The sequence below is a fragment of the Sminthopsis crassicaudata genome, chromosome 1, assembly GCF_048593235.1.
Source record: "Sminthopsis crassicaudata isolate SCR6 chromosome 1, ASM4859323v1, whole genome shotgun sequence".
Taxonomy (NCBI): Eukaryota; Metazoa; Chordata; class Mammalia; order Dasyuromorphia; family Dasyuridae; genus Sminthopsis; species Sminthopsis crassicaudata.
The window spans coordinates 561,541,504-561,559,857 of NC_133617.1; the positions used below are offsets into that span (position 1 = coordinate 561,541,504).

Sequence of the window (18,354 nt, forward strand, 5' to 3'; positions counted from 1 at the left end):
TACACTTCAAAAGGAATGTGATTTTATGCCACTGTAGGTTTAACCCATTATTAGGCTTTAATAGACCATCTCTATGAGTAACCATAGCCCCAAGACAAACAAAAATACCTGTTCTAGCCTCCCCAAACTTTAGTAAGGTTGGTCATTGGATAACAAATATCACACACTTTTCAGCTAAATAGAGACTGATAGTCACTTTAATCTAGTCATTTAATAGCAGAGAAGCCAGGGTTACATACATGTTTTAATGAAGTATCAAGTGAGGACTTTCATGAAGGTAGCATTCATAGGTAGAGACTTTATTTTAAAAATAAAATTACAAGTTTTAAAATCTTGTTTGGTGCTCAGAGCTGTCAAGGACCCAGAAGTGTCAATATTTTCGAATCAATTTACTGCTATGGCTCACTTCTGATTTCAAAAAATTGTTTCAAGTTGAGAGAAATATTTCAGTCTCCAACTTCTTTTTCTATAAGGAGTTGGCAATCATTCAAAAATCTGGATGCCAAATTGGCAACTGTTAGCCTCTGGTATGCTGAGGATGGGGAGAAGGTATGATTCCAGGCCAATTCTCTTTCTCTGAGAAGGAGCAGGCCAGTGCTGTCTCTGATCCTGTGTCAGCTCTCACAGTGAGGTTGGATATGGCACCTCGTATAGACTCTTAGGACCAGAGGATTGTGAACTTAACAAGTAATAAATAGGACAGTATGGAAAAGACAACTAGGCTGCATATTAAAGAAACTTAAGTAATATGCCATTTTTAGAACACACTATTTCTGTCCTACATTAAAACTGGGAAACATGTTTCTGAATCAAGAAAAGCTATCCACTAACTTTTTCCATCTTGAAAAAAATAGATTCAGATTAAATATCTATCATCAGATTTTTTATTTTTATATGCATTTATAATGAGCTAACAAAGTTGCTTATATGCGTGTTAATTATATTTACCTCAGTCGAGCTCCTCCAGGTGTACTGCTCTGCACTATTGATAAATGAATAATAAATGCCTCTGGTCTACCAGGTCTAGGAAGAGTAGATAATGAAACTTCCTTACATTTCTCACTATGAGAAAATGTAAGAATGCCTGGAAAGAAATATGAAAAAGGAAAGAGATTTTTAATTTAAAAGTCAGTTCTTAAAGTTTGAATTCTTAATAATAGTGGGGAGACATATTTAAAACATGTAAAATTGAGAAAAGAGATAGGCAAGCCATACAACAAAAAATAAAGGCAACATATCACTTTGGCTGTCCATCTCTGATATGCTTATGCTATCACAAACCAAAAACAAACCAATAAGGAGTCCCTCCAGTCCATTTATAGAGACAGCATGGAGATTTTACAAAAACAAGCAAACAAAAGACAAACAAAAATGAGAAAGAATACTATGTTGAATTTATGATGAATTTATCAAAGGATTTTTCAAAACTTTTCATTCAAGCAGAGAATAAAAATGCAATATTTACTGTTTTAATTGTCTGTACAAAAAAAAAGGAGAAAAAAGGACTGATCATTATGGCTGAGAACAAAGTGTGGTAACATCTTGTATTTTGGGATACTGGATAAAGTATCACAGCAGGAACAATCCAGACCTCTAGACAGAGAACTGCTGTTAAATGTTTAAAAATTAGCTCTCCATTTCCCTCAAAATACACACTTTTAAATGTAATCTTCATTAAAAACATTTTTCTCTATAACTTTAAGTCCTATCAACAAAACAACAAATCAAGTTATGATTTATAACATTTGCCAATTTCCAAGGCATAAATACCAACACTGAAAATTTAACAATCAGTTTTAATTGCTCTTGGTTGGAAGTAGCTCCAGCCTATCACTACCTATAAATAAGGAACTTACTTATTGTGTATTCTGAGTCCCTTTAGCAGTCTGGTGTTCATCCTAGAATAATGTTTTTTAATATGTAAAATAAAATACATAGGGTTGCCAAGGAAGCCAATTATACTGAAATGCAGTTATCCAAATATTTAAAAAACAAGTTTAAAGACCTCAGTTTAAAAAACCCTCCTGCAGAGTTTCTAGTCACATGGAGAAACAAATGTGTTTGAGTGGGATTGCGAGTGACACAGACACATGTAAATAGATGGTTATAGTATACCAAGTAAGGAAATTAAAAATAACATCTTTTTTAAAAGCATATATATACATGTGTGTATATATATCTATATCTATGTATCTGTCTATAAGCACAATGAAGAGCTATAGCACTTTACAATGAATTCATTGTCTTACTTCTTTCAAAGTAAAAGGAGAGCACAGTTTATTATTAATTTCCTTGTATTTCCCTAAAGTCTTGTTGTCAATAGGAGAGAGAGTGAAGTGAATCATTCATGGCAAAATGCCACTCTCAGAGGGAAGCCCTTCTATGCGCAGGTAAAGAGAGAGTGGTGCTTTCAATAGGAACCATTCCTGGCTCTGTTCCTTCCCCCAATGAGCATCTCAGAAAGTTGATAAGAGGAGTGGTAGAGAAGAAAAGTAGTAGGGTGTACAAAATCTATGGAATAATGCTTTCAATACTTTGCAATTCAGGTGAAGAATGCCTGAACAAAAAGATTGAATTTTTTTTTAACCTTTTCCAAAGGTTTCTTTTTTTTTTTTTTTTTTCCCTAGCAGGTACACATAAATAAATTGGTAGTGATTTTGATAATTACAATCTCATGTTTAAGCACAGTAATATGTATATAAAAAATCTATATGGCTTAGTGCAAGAGCTCTTAACAGCCTTCTAATTGGTATTGACTTGAGAGGGAGAGATATCGAAGTCTAGGATAACAATTAGGAGGCTATTCAAATAATCAAGGCCAGGGAGGAATGGATCTTGAACTGGATTGGTAGTGGTATGAATAGGGAAAATGTAACATAACTTAGATATAATTATTTGGAGATAAAATCAACACGTCTTAGAAACTGACTAAATATTGGGGATGGAGGATGACAGGGAAGAATCAAGTATAATTATACAATTATGAGCCTGAATGATTAACTGGATAGTGATACCATAAAAAGACATAGGATGGAGTGATAATAGGAAACAAAGAATTTGCAGACTTTATACAGAAAGAATGAGTAAACAAAAGGTTCTTTCCTAGCTTCCAGCTACAATAATGCCAGCTTTCTGATCAGAATTATCAATGTCTGCTCAATCCAGATAGTTATCATGACTTGGTAACTGGCCAGATAAAGATCTTTATCTGTAACTGCCTGAAGACTTAACAAGTTGCATACTACCCAGTTAAGAGAGGCAACCAGTGGCTCAGTGGAGAGAGCACTCAGCCTGGAATCAGGAAAAATTGAGTTCAAATCCAGCCTCATACGTTTTCTAGTTGGGTGACCCTGGTCTAGTCACAACCTCTGCCTGATAAAATAGATGTGCTAGAGAAAGAAATAGCAAACCATTTCAATACCTTTGCCAAGGAAAACTCCAAATGGGGTGTATTTCAGTCACTGAGTTGATAGTGACTGAACAAAACTCCCCTGATCAGTCTCTTTGAAACTTCTCTCTGGATGCACTCAGTGATGTCAGATTTCCCTACTGGCTGCTCTTTCACAGGCATTCTCTATTGCTGTAACTTAAGTTTAACACCATTCACTAAAGTGCTGTTTTTATTAATGCTTGATTTTCTTGCTGCCCTGATGCTCCTATGATGTGAACCAAGCACCTCCATAAGCAATGGGATATAGATGAGGAGGAAAGAGAGGATTAAGAGACTTCACTTTGTTTGAACTACTGACATGCTGTCATGACTTTATTAGATAAAGATATTTAGCTGACAGCCAAAAGTCGTAAGATTTAAATTAAGGACACAGATTCAGAATGATAACGCAGGTTGAAGGAAAACTAGGAGAAAGGGAAGTATCAGGGAGATTAAAGGAGGGAAGAGTATCCAGATAGAATTAGGCTGGTGGTCCAGTGGATATAGCACTGGGCCTATAATCAGGAAGACCCAAATTCAAATACGGCCTTGGAGACTTATTAGCTATATCATCCTGCACAAGTCATTTAATCTTTTTTTATCTCAGTTTCCTCATCTACAAAATTGAAGTAATAATCACATTTAACTTCCAGGTTTCTGAGAAAATCAAATGTGATTATAATTGTAAAGCTCTTAGGACCGTGCCCGGTATATAATAAGTGCTATATAAATGTCAGCTAAAGGAAGGCCAGTTTAGAAATCATTGGTAATAATGAAATCATTGGAAATTCAGTGAAATGGTAGGATAAGAAACCAGAAAATGAGTGCGTTTTGAACTTTGTGAGACTCTGGTAGGGAAAGAAAGAAGAGATGTATCTAGAGTGAATAGCAAGATTAAATGAAGGTCTTGTATTGTCCTGTTAAGGATAGGAGAAACATGAGAACATCACAAAAGAAACTAGCAGATATGGATAAATAAAAAAAAAAATAGTTGGTTAGGATGATTACTGGAGAAAGCTTCTAGAAGACAGACCTAAGAACACAAGTGGAGGAACAACCCATGGAAAAGAGATCCTTCTTCAAAGATTGTACCAAAGACAGAGAAAATGGAAAACCATTTAGAGTGAATCTGAAGTAGGGAATAGGGGAAGGGAGCAAATTGAATATGGATGGCCTTGATTTTCTCAGTAAAATGGTTGAAAAAAAAAGCATAATTGCTGAAAGAATGGTAGTAAGGTAACTGGAGATTAGGGGGAAAAAAGCAGATTTGGAACATCTTTTATATTGATCATGAGAAGTATCTAGGTAGAATGGGCCTGAATCACAGCGAGATAAATGGCCAAACAATTTTTAAAGGAAGGACCTATATCACCAAATATGACAGCATATAAGAAAGATTATATGTAATGACAAGTTGGATTTTACCAGAAATATAAGGTTGAACTAACATAAGGAAGACTATAAGTATAGTAAATTATATAAATATTTTTTAAAAACACATGATATATGAATAAATGCTGAAGTCTTTTGGCAAAAATCTAAAATTTGCTTTTTGTTAAAAACGCTATAGAGCATAAGAATATATAGACTATTCCTTAATATAATAAATTATACCAAGAGCAAAGATAAGTAATGGAGAAAAGTTGGAGCCTTTTCCAATAAGATAAGAAAGCAAGGATGGTGTTTATTATCACCCCTATTTAACACAGATTTAGAAATACGAGCTAGAATAATAAGACCAGAAAGAGAAATAGAAGAAATAATTATAGACAAAAAGAAATAAAATTATCACCTTTTTGCAGATAATATAATGGGACATATAGAAATTCCAATAGAGTCAACTAAAAAATTAATTGAAATAATAAATAATAAAATCAGCAAAATATAAACTAACTCAACATAATTCAGCACTCGTGTATTATAAACAAAATCCAAAAGGAATATCAATAAAAAAACTTTTAACCAAAATAATAATTTAGATGTTATAAAATATTTGGGATTTTTACTATTAATACACATTCAATAATTATTTGAATCCATTGCAAAATAATAATTGGAGAAAAATAACCTATCCTAAATAACTGGAAAATAAATTTGCATTAAGCAGTCTGATGTACTTGTGATATCACATCAGAATATAACTTGATAGTAGACCTTTAAAATTCAGTCAAACACCTAAAGTTTGAATATTTTAAAATTACACTTACCAAATTTTGGTTTAATGTCACCTATGTCAATAAATTCAGGAATTTCTAAATTGGAGGGATAACCAGAGCTCCAGGTAACAGTAACAGAGCCATATGTACCTCTCCTGGATATAACAGCTAAACTTGTGCCACTGTTGATGTTGGTAAGTTGAAAGGCAGTGGAATCAAATCCAACCTCGAGTAGAAAGGGAAAAAAAGATGAATATATCAATAGCTTTATAAATGGGAATTGCTAAGTATTTCCTAAAAGAAAAGAAAAAAGGTTTCATGGTAGGTAGTTTATTTTACTTAATTCCAGATTTTTAAAATAGAAAATTAATATAATAATTAATATAAAAATCAACTTAATATTAAATTAATATAATAATAGAAATCATTTATACAATTATTATCTCCCCCAGCTAATGTGTATAAATATAATATAAAATGGGGGACTGAACAAATAGTGACATTCTAACAAAGCAGATTGAAGTTAACTAGAACAAAGATAATACATAAAATCAAAGAATACCAGTATAATACAAAGACATCAATTCTTCCATTTCAACATAGAAGTCATGAGTAATTGTTTCCTTTCTTTTTTAAAAAATGTTTTATCTTTCCAAACACATGCAAAGATAATTTTCAACATTCACCTTTGAAAAATTGTTTTTGAAATTTTTTTCTTCCCTCTTCCCTCCTTCCCCCTCCCCAAGACAGCTAGCAATCTGATAAAAGTTAAATATGTGCAGTTCTTCTAAACATATTGCCATATCCATCATGCTGTGCAAGAAAAAGCAGATCAAAAGGGAAAAAAAAAGGAGAAAGAAAAAACAATGAGTAAACAAACAACAACAAAAAGGTGAAAATATTATAGTTTAATCCATAGTCAGTCTCTATATTTTTCTCTCTGAATGTGGATAGCACTTTCTATCACAAGTCTATTGGAATAATCTTGAACCATCTCTTTGTTGAAAAGAATCTAGTCCATTACAATTGATCATCACATAATCTTGTTGTTATTATTTATAATGTTCTGATTCTGCTCATTTCTCTGCTCATTTCACTCAGCATCACTTAATGTAAGTCTTCCCAGGCTTTTCTGAAATTAGCCTGCTCATCATTTCTTTTAGAAAAATATTTCATAACATTCATATGCCATATTCAGCTATTCCACAAATGATAGGCATCCACTCAATTTCCAGTTCCTTGCCACTGTAAAAAATATACTGCTACAAACATTTTTGTACATGTGGGTCCTTTTCCATGTTTTATGATCTCCTTGTGATACAGATCTAGTAGAGATGCTGTTGTAACAAAGGATATGCATAGTATGATGGCCCTTTGGGCATAGTTTCAAATTACTCTGCAGAATGGTAACCTTTTTTAAACAAACAAGGGAAAACACTCGCACAGACAAACTTATACTGAAGTAATTTTGTAAATAAACAAAGTTTCCTTATATGCAAAGTAAGAGGACTAGACAACATGTTTTCTAAGATCTTTTTCAACTTTAAAATTCATGCATTCATTTGTTTGACATTTATTAAGCATCTATTCTGTGTCAAGCACTAGGCTAGATGCTGGGAATATAAAAAACAACAAAAAGTTGTTTACATCTTAGTGTGGAGTAGAGATGGGGGGGAATAAAATGTTTGAAGAAAAATAAAAATAGATACACTGTAATGTCCAGTAAGGATGGTACTAGCAGCTATGTGATTCAGGATAGGTTCCATCTAGGAGGTGACATTTTGAAGGAAAATAGGGACAACTACAAAGCAGAGGTGGAAAAGGAGTGAATTTCAGGCAGGATCTTTGAAAAGGCAAGGATACATAAAATGGCATGTTATGTATTAGGAACTGCAATAATTTTTTTAGTCTGTTTAGCTAGAAAATTATATTTGAAGGAGAGAAATGCTCAATAAGTCTAGAAAAGTAAAAGGATTTAAAAGTCAAACATACGAGTTTATTTTTTAGACCTGACCTTCCTGAACGGGGAAATCACATGATTATATCAGTGCTTTAGAAATATCAATTTTGCAAGATGTAGACAAAAGAAGAAAGAGTGGATATAAAGAGAACTGAGAAGAGACTAAGGTCATTCATTCTCCTGAGGAGAGGTCATGAGAGCCTGATAGAGGGTGGTAGCCCCAAGACTAGAGAGGAGAGAGCTACTGAGGAAGTAAAGGGGATGGGACATGAAAGGTGACCTAAGATGCCTCTGAGACTGTAAACCTGTGTGATTCCATGATCCTCTTATGTATCTTCTTTTCAGATATCAGAATGCATCAAAGATTTCCCTGGGGTACACAAATATTTATCCTGTAAAAGTGAAATCTACACCCTATCAAAACAAGCCCAATGATACCACCTGGAAATATCCCAAAGAAGGCAACAACATAGGCTGTGCTTCAGTTTCTGTAAAATCACGGGTTATATAAAATAGTTATTAATGATCTAGGCTATATATCTTTTTATGGACTAGATGCATGATTTCATTGGCATGTGGCACACCTCATTAGGAAACTCCTTCAACTAATGCAGATCAGCACTTGCCCTAAACTTTATAATTTTAAGCAGGCTGCCTTGGGCACTGAAAATGCAGAATGAGAACCTGGGTCAGAGATACCTGGGTTCAAATCCTGTCTCAGACATTTATTAGTTATAGCCCCGAGCACATGACTTTATTTCTGTCTTCAATTCCTGTTCTATAAAATGGTGATATAATGGCACCCGCCTCACAGGGTTGTTATAAGAATAAAATGGCATGACATTCAAAAAATGTTTTATGAACCTTAAAATGCTATGAAGATACCATTATTACTATTCATTGTTTTTGTTACTGAAAAGTTACATGATTATCCGGGGTCACACAATGAAAGGTATCAGAGGCAAGACTTGAACTAAGAACTTTCCAATTTTGAGGCTTTTCAATCTACTCCACCATGATGACTGTAAAACAGATATATACCTTCTATATCAATGCTGTCTCCCTCTCCTAATTCAGGAAAATAGAAGGTAAAAAAAAAGGAGAGATTCTTATAATGCAAACAGCTTGTCAATAAGTATTTATTAAGTGGCTACTATGTGCCAGGCACTGTGCTAAGCACTATGCATACAAAGAAAAGTAGAACACAGCATCTGCTCCCAGTCAAACACACATCATGAAGTCACAAATGGGGAAAAGCCCATACTGGGCGCGCCAACATAAGCAGGCTGGCACTCCACAACAGTCAAAAGCTTTGCTCCACTTTAGCCAGTTATCACTTCACATTGTGCTCCCTGCTCCACAACTCTGGAGATAATGGGCTTAATGAAAAGAACCTGGCATGTTTGTACACAGACACACAGAGACAGTCCCCAAGCAATGACATATAAATGTGCCTGATGACTCATTCCCTGACCTGTACCTGGCAGGAGGTCTTATACATAGGTATATGGCAATGCCATGAGTGGGCTGAACTGAGACTTTGGGCCATCCCAGAGAGAGGGATTGGGCTTGGTGAAATATTCTTACTTTGGGGTAGTTAAAATAAAGGTACTGTGAGCATTCAAAGTATGGCAATGTCATTTGATATGAAGAAAATTATTTTTCTCTTTGATATTGATAGGTCAAAAGCACTATTGCCTTTTAGACCAATGGGGAGAAAATTATTTTTCCATTACTTCCCATTTCTCTCTTTAAGCTGGTTCGTCCAAAACTGGTATGGCAAAGTAGTCCTTGTTTATTAGAGTATGGACAAGGCAAGAAAGTGATTCTCACAGGGGATGGTATCACATGGTTTTGATTTTGAGATAAAGAGTAAAAAAAGAATATGTAAGTGCTCTCAGTTTTCTCAGCAAAATAAGAGGCAAAGTCCTGAGTTGAGAGAATGAAAGAGGAAGATGTGATGAAAGTTTTAAGGAGAGGAAAAAAAAGATATCTAGAACAATGAAGCAAAATTATTATTTGAGAAGTTATTAAAATATCAATATTATATTCTTATATTAAATTTTTATTATCTCATCTATTCAAATAGCAAATATATAGCCTCTACTTTATCTCTAAAATATCTATTATTTCTATTTAAAGCTAAAGGTAAAAAAATCTATTTAAATATAATTTATTCAAAGATGTCTATATTGTACTTTAAAGGCATATGGATATAAAAGGAATATGCAGAAGAAGAAATTTAGTAAGTGCAGAAGATAGAGTGCCAGGCCTTCAGTCAAGAAAACCCGAGTTCAAATACGGCATCAGAACTAGCTGTGTGACCCTGGGCAAGTCCCTTGGAAGTCTTTTTGCTCAGTTTCCTCATCTAAAAAATGAGAATAAAAAATAGCATCTACACCCCAAGGTTATTGTGAGGAACAAATAAGATAACAATTGTACAGTTCTTAGTACAGTGCTTGGCACATAGTAAACACTCCACACATATATGTTGATAATTATTATAATTACTATTACTAAAATATCTGTAAATTCTACAAGTCTTTTTTCATACAAAGCTAGATCACTTCAATAAATACATAGATAACTATACATCACACATACACAAAAATTTTATATATATAATATCTTTGTATATATATGCCACATATATATATATATGCATTTGTAAATGAACACATACATAAACATATTTTAAATTAAACACACCACTTCCTAGGAACACAGAAAAAAGTTCTACACTGCCCCCTTGTGGTTTCTTTGGCACTCACATCTAGTTCCATTACCTCAGAATTGGCAGCTTCTTCAGGGACAGCAATAAGAGTTGACTTTGCTTCTTCTAGTATTTTTGGCATTCCATAGAACTGTCCACCAACATGGATGACGTTTAACAGTTCCAGAGTGAAATTCAAGCCCAAGAATAGAAAGACCTTAAAAAAAATTTTATTTGAAAAAGTTTTTTTTTTTTTTTTTTTAAATTTTTTACATTAGTTTCACTACCAGGCTCTGTACTAAAAAACACTATTATTGAACATCTATTTCCTTTCTGCTTTTTTGGTTTTGCTTGAGTTATACAACACCAGAGTCTCTGAAAACTTGAACTTGAAGATCACCTAAGGGTTAATGAAAAGTCGCATAGTATACATGATTAGGTTGCATGCAATACATTACAAATGAGGAAGAGAAACTAAAATTTTTATCAGAGAGACGTGTTCAAAAAGACATACTTAGGAATACATAGGGGAATGAAAGAATGGACAAACATCCTTTGTTATCCTTTAGACCAATGCTTTCAAACTCAAATAGAAACCAGATTTTTACAAAACCATAAATTAGCATTATTTATGCAGTAATGTATTTTAATTTATTTTGTTAAGCATTTCCCAACTACATTTTAGTCTGGAGTAAATAGTCCTTTAGCTGGGAATTTCTTATCTTTTCTCTACATATCAAGAATATTCAAAGAATGAAGTTAAATACTACTCTGTAATAGGCTTCATCAGACTACTAAAAGGGTCTAAAGCATATAAAAAAGTTAAGAATCCCTTTTTTACACCCTTCTACCACTTCTTAATGAATTGACAGTATATCCAACTTCCATTCCTTCCCCTCAAAAATAACTAGATAATCACAATCAATTTCTTTTCCTTTTTCAGAAAAAAAATTATCATTTCTTCTTTAGCCTGCCTTACCAACCACTTTCTCCTTTGGTCCTTCTCTTTGATCCTTTTTTCTCTTTCCTCACCTTTTTTTCTTTCAGTCCAATTTTTTGTTTCCCAAATTTCTCATCACAAAATTCATTCCCTGATCATCTTCACTAATCCAAAATTCTCCAAATAACTTTCACTATTTCCTTTTCCTTTCTATTCAGTTTATCATATCTGCTCCTTTTCCAACTCCATGTCCCATTCTTTCTCTCACAAAACCAACTCATTTTTTTTAATGATGAGAAAACAAACCCAGAAAAAACTGATTCCCCCTAAATCATAAAGGCAATGCCTGAAAGAGCAGAGCTGGGCTTCAACTCTACTTTTTCTAACTTCTGACTTCATGCTTTCCACTATACCATATTACACCAGATTCTCTAAGCTCTTTCTTCTACCTCTGTGACTATAACTCTGGAACAATCAGAAATATTTTAAAGGACTGAAAACAAAAGAAGTCAGGATCTGTAGTAAGGATTCAATGAAATAAAAATATCTTGAGATTCCATGATTTCCCTGTAATTCTGGTACCAAAAAACCATGGACAAAATTCCCTCCTCAAAAGAGTTTGAAACCCAGGCAAAGCCTGGGTACTCAAGCCCTTTTAATCTGCCTTAGCAATGCATCTATCATTGTTTAAGATAGGTCTACTTGCTCAAGTAATACATAGAGACCTTTACAAAAGAAATACAACACACAAAAATGTCTCTTCTCAAGAAGGCTAACCACACATTCAAATACATAACAAGGAGTTGTGGATGAAACAATTACCAGAGAGATGAGCAGGTAAAATGGTTTATTTCATCCAAAATCATACACACAATAAAAAGGAAAGAAGTTTCTCTACTAGAGAGACTCTAAATTCTAATTGTTCATTGTGTGTGTATATGTGCTATAAAAGATCAATGCTGTACCTAACTAGAAAATTATGTAAGAAAGAATTTTAAGTATTTTGTAGCAGTATTAGTAATATTTTGGGGGATATCATTCATCTTTTTAAAAAATTACCAAATACATGATAGGTATTAATGGAAGAAAAAAAATGTCTATGGTACTTCCCAGAGATTCAAAGTAGATGAAGGACAAATCAAACATAGGAAACACTCAAGGAAATGTGGAGTACCAATAAAAATGAAAACCTGGACAGTCAGTATTTTAGTCTCTAAAGTTCAGTTACTTGTTGCCATTATTTCCTTTCTACATAATTTTTCAGGTTTTCAGGTACAAGTTACATAGAATTGATTAAGAAGAAATGATGTTTTATTTATTTATTTTTTAAAGTGACCAAAATATGGTTACAAATATATTGTAAGGGGGCAGCTAGGTGGTGCAAGTGGATAGAGCACCAGCCTTGAATTCAGGAGGACCCGAGTTCAAATGTGGTCTCAGACACTTAACACTTCCTAGCTGTGTGACCCTGAGCAAGTCACTTAACCCCAGCCTCAGGGTGGGGGGAGAAATATATATATATATATATATATATATATATATATATATAGTAAGGACTCGTATGCAGACTTAGTTATAAATAGCTGATTGATCTCTACCTTTAAAAGAAGTTGTTCTGAATTTCCTCATTAAAAATGTCAAATTCAACACCAATGAAAAGAAATCTATAGATTCTGCCTATGTAAGAGTCTCATTCCATATGAAAACTGCTGGAAAAATATAGTGTCAAAATTTGCCATTGCAATTAATTAATTTTATGTGTTGTTTAAATGTCCCTTTGGAAATTACATAAACCAATTATTAGCTTGATAAGGAGACAACTTTAAGAATCAGGAATCAGAGTATGCTACAAACCTGATTAAATATTGGCACTGTGTCCACTTTATGATTGGTACCATCTTTGATTATCAGATGCCCCTCTGTTCTTTCCATCACAACTGCGTGGTCTTGAGAGCTGGGTAATATTCGGTACCCCACAGCTACATCTCCAAATGTTCCAGCAAGACGAGTTATATTAATTTTGATATATCTACTGAGGCTCTTCTCAACCACTACAGACTGCCAACGGGCATACAAAGCAAACACTCCATGAGGATCATCATTTGCAGGAACAAAGAAGCTTGTGAAGCTTTTTTCCTTATCCAATTCTGCTCCTCCATCCACAGAAATCAGCTGTATTACATAATTCTCATCTATTTCAGGAACATCATCTGGCAGCAGTTGAATATCAAAGCTGGTTTCAGTCTCCCCATCAGCAATCATGAAAAATCCCCTTGTGGCAAGGAAATCACCAATGATATCAAATTCACTGCTTAGTTCCCAATAAACCTAAAGCAAGGACAATAAAAAGTTTTAATCAAAATAATATTCAGCTGAAAAACTTCATTCCCCTACAGTGTGCAGAGAATATTACATATAATAGACTGTGCTTAAAAAAAAAAAGAAAAATCAGATCTTGATCATAAAAGAGCAAGACATAATTTCTTTTTTTCCCCTTAATAATTCTGTAGGTTTACATTACTGATTTATATAGTCACACTATGGGATAATTTAAAAGAAAACTAGATTCTGCCATCACAATTATTGCTCCTGGTTGTGGATTTTTTGCTGTAGTCTTGCTGACTGTGAGGCAAATGATACCATTTCACCAATATAAGCCTCTATCTCCTAATCTTTGAAATGGGATAACAGAGTATTTTACTTCCTTCACAAGGCTATTATAGATCATGAGCTTTCTCACAAGATATTTTATAAGTATAAACTATTATCATTAACATATTGTGTCAATCAATTAACATTTATTTGTTTTATATTGACTATGAATGAGATACTGTGCTATTGCTGGGGTAGAAAAAACAGGCAAAAAACACCAGGCCTTTGTCTTTAATAAGCTCATATTTTAATGGGGAGACAATAGTTTTGACTTCAATAGTTTGACTGTGCTATAAACCATATATATAAATTATTCTGATGGCTACTATCTATATAATGTTTGGCCAACAAATCACTTACATTCTTTGTGCCACAATTTGCTCTGTAAAAAGATGACTGTGGAAAGATTTAAAAAAAAAAGATGGACTAGAACAATTCTGAGGTCCCTTGAAGGTCTAATTCTATCACAGACCCATCCTCTCACTTTAATAGTTCTTTGTTGGTGCTAAGCCATTTTTGGCTCCAGCTAAGAAAGATACTTCCTTTGCACAGAGTTCAATATGTGACTGGGAAAAAGACAGAAATGTGTGAATTTAAGAGAGATTATTATTTTTTAATACATTTTGTTCTTTTGATTTACAGAAACACCACCAGTCAGCAAACAGTACCATAACAAACCCTCATCTGCCAGATGATCTCCCCAGAAGATCTAAAATTGCATAATCAAATGGTCTCCCAGTGCTGAAAAAGAAATTCCTTTGAAGAATAGGAATTCTAACATATGCTAACCAAGTAACTTCAGAATACTTCAAATATATTTTTTTTAAAGAATCAGAAATGTAGGGGGAATAGAATTGAGAAATGTACTAAATGTACTAAACTTCAGATCACTAAATTGAACCCAAGCTTATATCAGCCACTTAAGTTTCATTGAAAAATGGGATATTGTATATTTAATAAATATAACTCATTCTTTTACTAAGATGCTTAATGGAAGTGTTATTTTATTTAGCAAAACTCAATAAGAGAGTAATGATACCGTAATATTCCCTGTAACTCCCTGGACTCGCTTGACAAAAAATGTAATACTAAGTGGTCCTTCCAAAGTTGATGGTTCTATATAATTCTTCTTGGATAAAGATTCAGGAGCAAATTGAACAATTCCATTTGGATCACCAAACTTTTGTATCTAGAAAATATCAAACAAAACAAGAGTAGATTTTGTACACCTTACATAATAATCATAGTAGTGAAACAATGTCAACAAGTAAGGGAACTAACTCATCATTGATTCATTCAAAATCTACCTCAGGAAAGAGATGATGAGAGGACAAGGAGAAAAGCATGAGGAAGACACAGTGGCTAATTAACATACTGTTCAAAGGGCTCCAAACATCTTTGTTATATTGTCTGTCTCAGGCAACAGGCAGGCCTTATAGTCCATAGATAATAAGGCTAAAAATCCAGGATTCCATGATTTATAATCAAGATGCATAACTTGACTTCTCTATATGCCATATTTACCCCTCCAGACAGACCATCTCTTTAAAATTCAACCATAACTCTACTGCTTCTTATGACAAGAGAGAAGCAAAGCTCTTTAATACCAAGAAGTAGCTTCTAAACTTGAAGGTCATGGAATATTTCCATATAATTTTTCATCTTTAGAAACCTATATCCCACAGCCTCTAATGAATATCACAACAGATAAACCTAATACATGTTAAATGGTTCATACTAGAAATAACAATTGTTTTTCCCAATAAGTAACTTATGATTGTTTTATAAAGATGAAGAAAAATTGGTCTTGGACCATATCTCTAGATCAGAAAGTTAAGAATGTAATAAAAAGGGGTTAATAGTGTGTTAAACTAAGTATGATGAAAGAGACCTGCCTGACCCAGTAATACTTTTATGAATGCCACAAATTTCTTAACTGAATTAGAAAGGGAGTCTATCTATTGGCTGAGGAAAAATGGGCTCTGCCCCATCAGTCTTTAAATTGCTATAACTACCAGCCCTAGAGTTATTTGGTATTGATTATATATTTAAATCAGTCTAACCCGGAAGCAAATTTGTGTGTGACACCCCAGAGTTATACCAAAGAATAACAGTATGAGATAAATCTTTTTTTTCCCTTCACCCTCTCTTTTATTTATTCCCCAATTTCATTGCAAGGTTAGTGGTCTAGAAGAAAAAAAACATCTCTATCAAGGTGCAGACACAACTCTCTAGGATCCCATTGATAGAGACAATCAATTGAAAATTTCCACTAGCATGACTCCTAGCAACAGTGAGAAAAGCTGGCTGTAGATAAAAGAGCCAACTTGCTCTAATCAATGAGCATCAAGAAACAAAGAAGTGCAGACTTAGGGAGCTCTGGTAAGCAGTTATCCCAATAAAGACCCCATGCCTGGGGAAGGATCAGCATGAAGGTTCAAGGAGGAGAGAAAGTATCATCAAGTCATGCAGTATCGGACATATGAATTGTTTTACTCTCAGGCTACCCTCAAAACCTGTGGGAGTAGCAGCCTTTATCCTTTGGGCATCTGCCCTTAAATACAAATGCCATTTGAGGAAGTAGACAATGTATGGTATTCATAGGCATTATGGACACAGATTAACCAAAATTTCAGGAATATTTAATAACAGTTCCTCTCAAATACTAAATGAATACAATTTAATTCAATAAGTACTAGATTTAGTTCAAATGTATCTAAGTTAATTCCATTTATTGAATATTTCCAATATAACAGGTATGTGCTAAGCACAGAGGACATACACAAAGATAAATTAAGATATGGTACCTCAGATACCATATTTTCTAGAAGCTTTTAAAAGCTGTATTAAATAGTACTATATTCAGTGCTTGATCTAACATGAATTACTCGCCAGATTCTACCCAACACAATGTTTAACAATGTCAATTTTTAAAAATTCTTGTCACAAACATCTTTTCAGTTGTACAGCATTTCACTAACTTTTCTGCTAAACCCCACTTCATCATGGTGCAGTTAAAAATGTGCTTGATTGTAAAGAGGATCTAGCTCTCTTCCTTATTGATTACCTGGGTAAATATATTACTTCTTAAAATGAGGAAGTTAAACAAGAAAACAATCTATGGCCCCATGAAACCAGAATTTTATAGAAGAAACCACAGAAGACCGACAAACTTACTACTAGGGAGACACGTCTAGCCTTTTGGTCTAATTCAGCTTCCCCTTTCACAATATAAAGCTCGACAATGAACATTTCTTGGACTTCAATGTCTTCATGAGGCAAGATGGTCAAAGTTATGGTTCTCAATCCACCTTCTCCATCACCAAAAAAGAAGGATCCCCTCACAGGTTCACCAATATCACTGTTCAGTGGTGATAGAACTTCCTGTGAATTAGGTCCTAATATGTCCCAATCAATCTGCAGAATTATAAAATTACATGTTAATAAAAAGGCAATGGAAACATCTGTAGTGGCAATGGTTCAAAGCATGTTAATAATAACTCAGACACAAATAGTAGCAGAGGAAACAAAAGTAAGTACAACCGGGAGCAGAATCATGCAGGGAGATTAAGAAGCAAATGAATGGAGAGATGAACAATATATTGGTACCTTACAAAAAGTTACCAAAAGATTTCAAGTGAATTGTAAAATTATTCTAAAATGGGTTTAAGGGAAAATATGAACAAGAATCAAACCAAAAGGTGTAAAAAGGTTGTTATCTATACCTAAAGTCATTCTGAGTATCAAAATAATCTTTCAGATTTTTCACTAAACTGTCAGTTTGCCAGTCCATCTATAGTTGTGTATTAACCCAAATGCTCACCTCCTTTCTCTCTTTAGGTTAAATATTACAAGTTAATAGAAGACTCTACTCTGAAGCCCTGGGTTCCCTGGAATAGAAAACTCTGTCCATATTTTATCAGTGCCATTTAACATATTTTTCAAATCTTATCTCATTTCCTATAATTGAGGTTAGAGATAATCTGTTCCTTCTGAAGATGGAATGAGTGTAGTGATCCAAGATGGTTTAGGAGAGACACCCTTGATTCTTCCATTTAATACCAATAATCTATTCCCCCATTCCCTAATTAAAGCAATAGTCAGATCAAAGGATAAAAGATATCTTTATTGTAATTCAAATATATTTTGAATTCACCTGTGATAAAGGGAAAAAAAGAAAAATTCTTAGAGGGATTAAATGGGATAAAATGGGTTTAGAAAGTATTTCTCCTAGATACGCAAAAAATTGACATCATTGTTCTGTATGAATCAAACTGATACTTAAAATTTGATTCTATGTTTTATTTTAAAGAGAAATTTTAGACAATATTGGACAACTGTAAAATGTGATTGGAAATGTCTTATACATGAGAGATTTCTCAAAGGCAGTTTACATTTCTATCCCTTTGAATTTTCTCTCTAAATAGAGACACTTAGAAGTAGAATAACTTAGATAATAAATTTGTCTTTGAAAGCTTTGTCCACAATACACAGAGTACTGAT

General features: G+C 33.7%; 1 protein-coding gene across 2 annotated transcripts in view; it reads right to left on the reverse strand.

Moving 5' to 3' along the window:
• ADGRV1 (adhesion G protein-coupled receptor V1) overlaps nt 1-18,354 on the reverse strand; it is a 710,827-nt gene that overhangs the window by 435,802 nt on the left and 256,671 nt on the right. Inside the window, exons 68-73 of one of the 2 annotated variants that reach the window (XM_074282108.1) lie at nt 17,029-17,268; nt 14,891-15,040; nt 13,054-13,527; nt 10,333-10,476; nt 5,638-5,812; nt 949-1,084 (exon numbers count right to left, since the gene is read on the reverse strand). In XM_074282108.1, the coding sequence (XP_074138209.1) occupies nt 949-1,084; nt 5,638-5,812; nt 10,333-10,476; nt 13,054-13,527; nt 14,891-15,040; nt 17,029-17,268 (1,319 nt within the window). Of the gene's footprint in view, nt 1-948; nt 1,085-5,637; nt 5,813-10,317; nt 10,477-13,053; nt 13,528-14,890; nt 15,041-17,028; nt 17,269-18,354 lie in introns of both variants that reach the window. The other variant, XM_074282109.1, reaches the window with a different exon arrangement.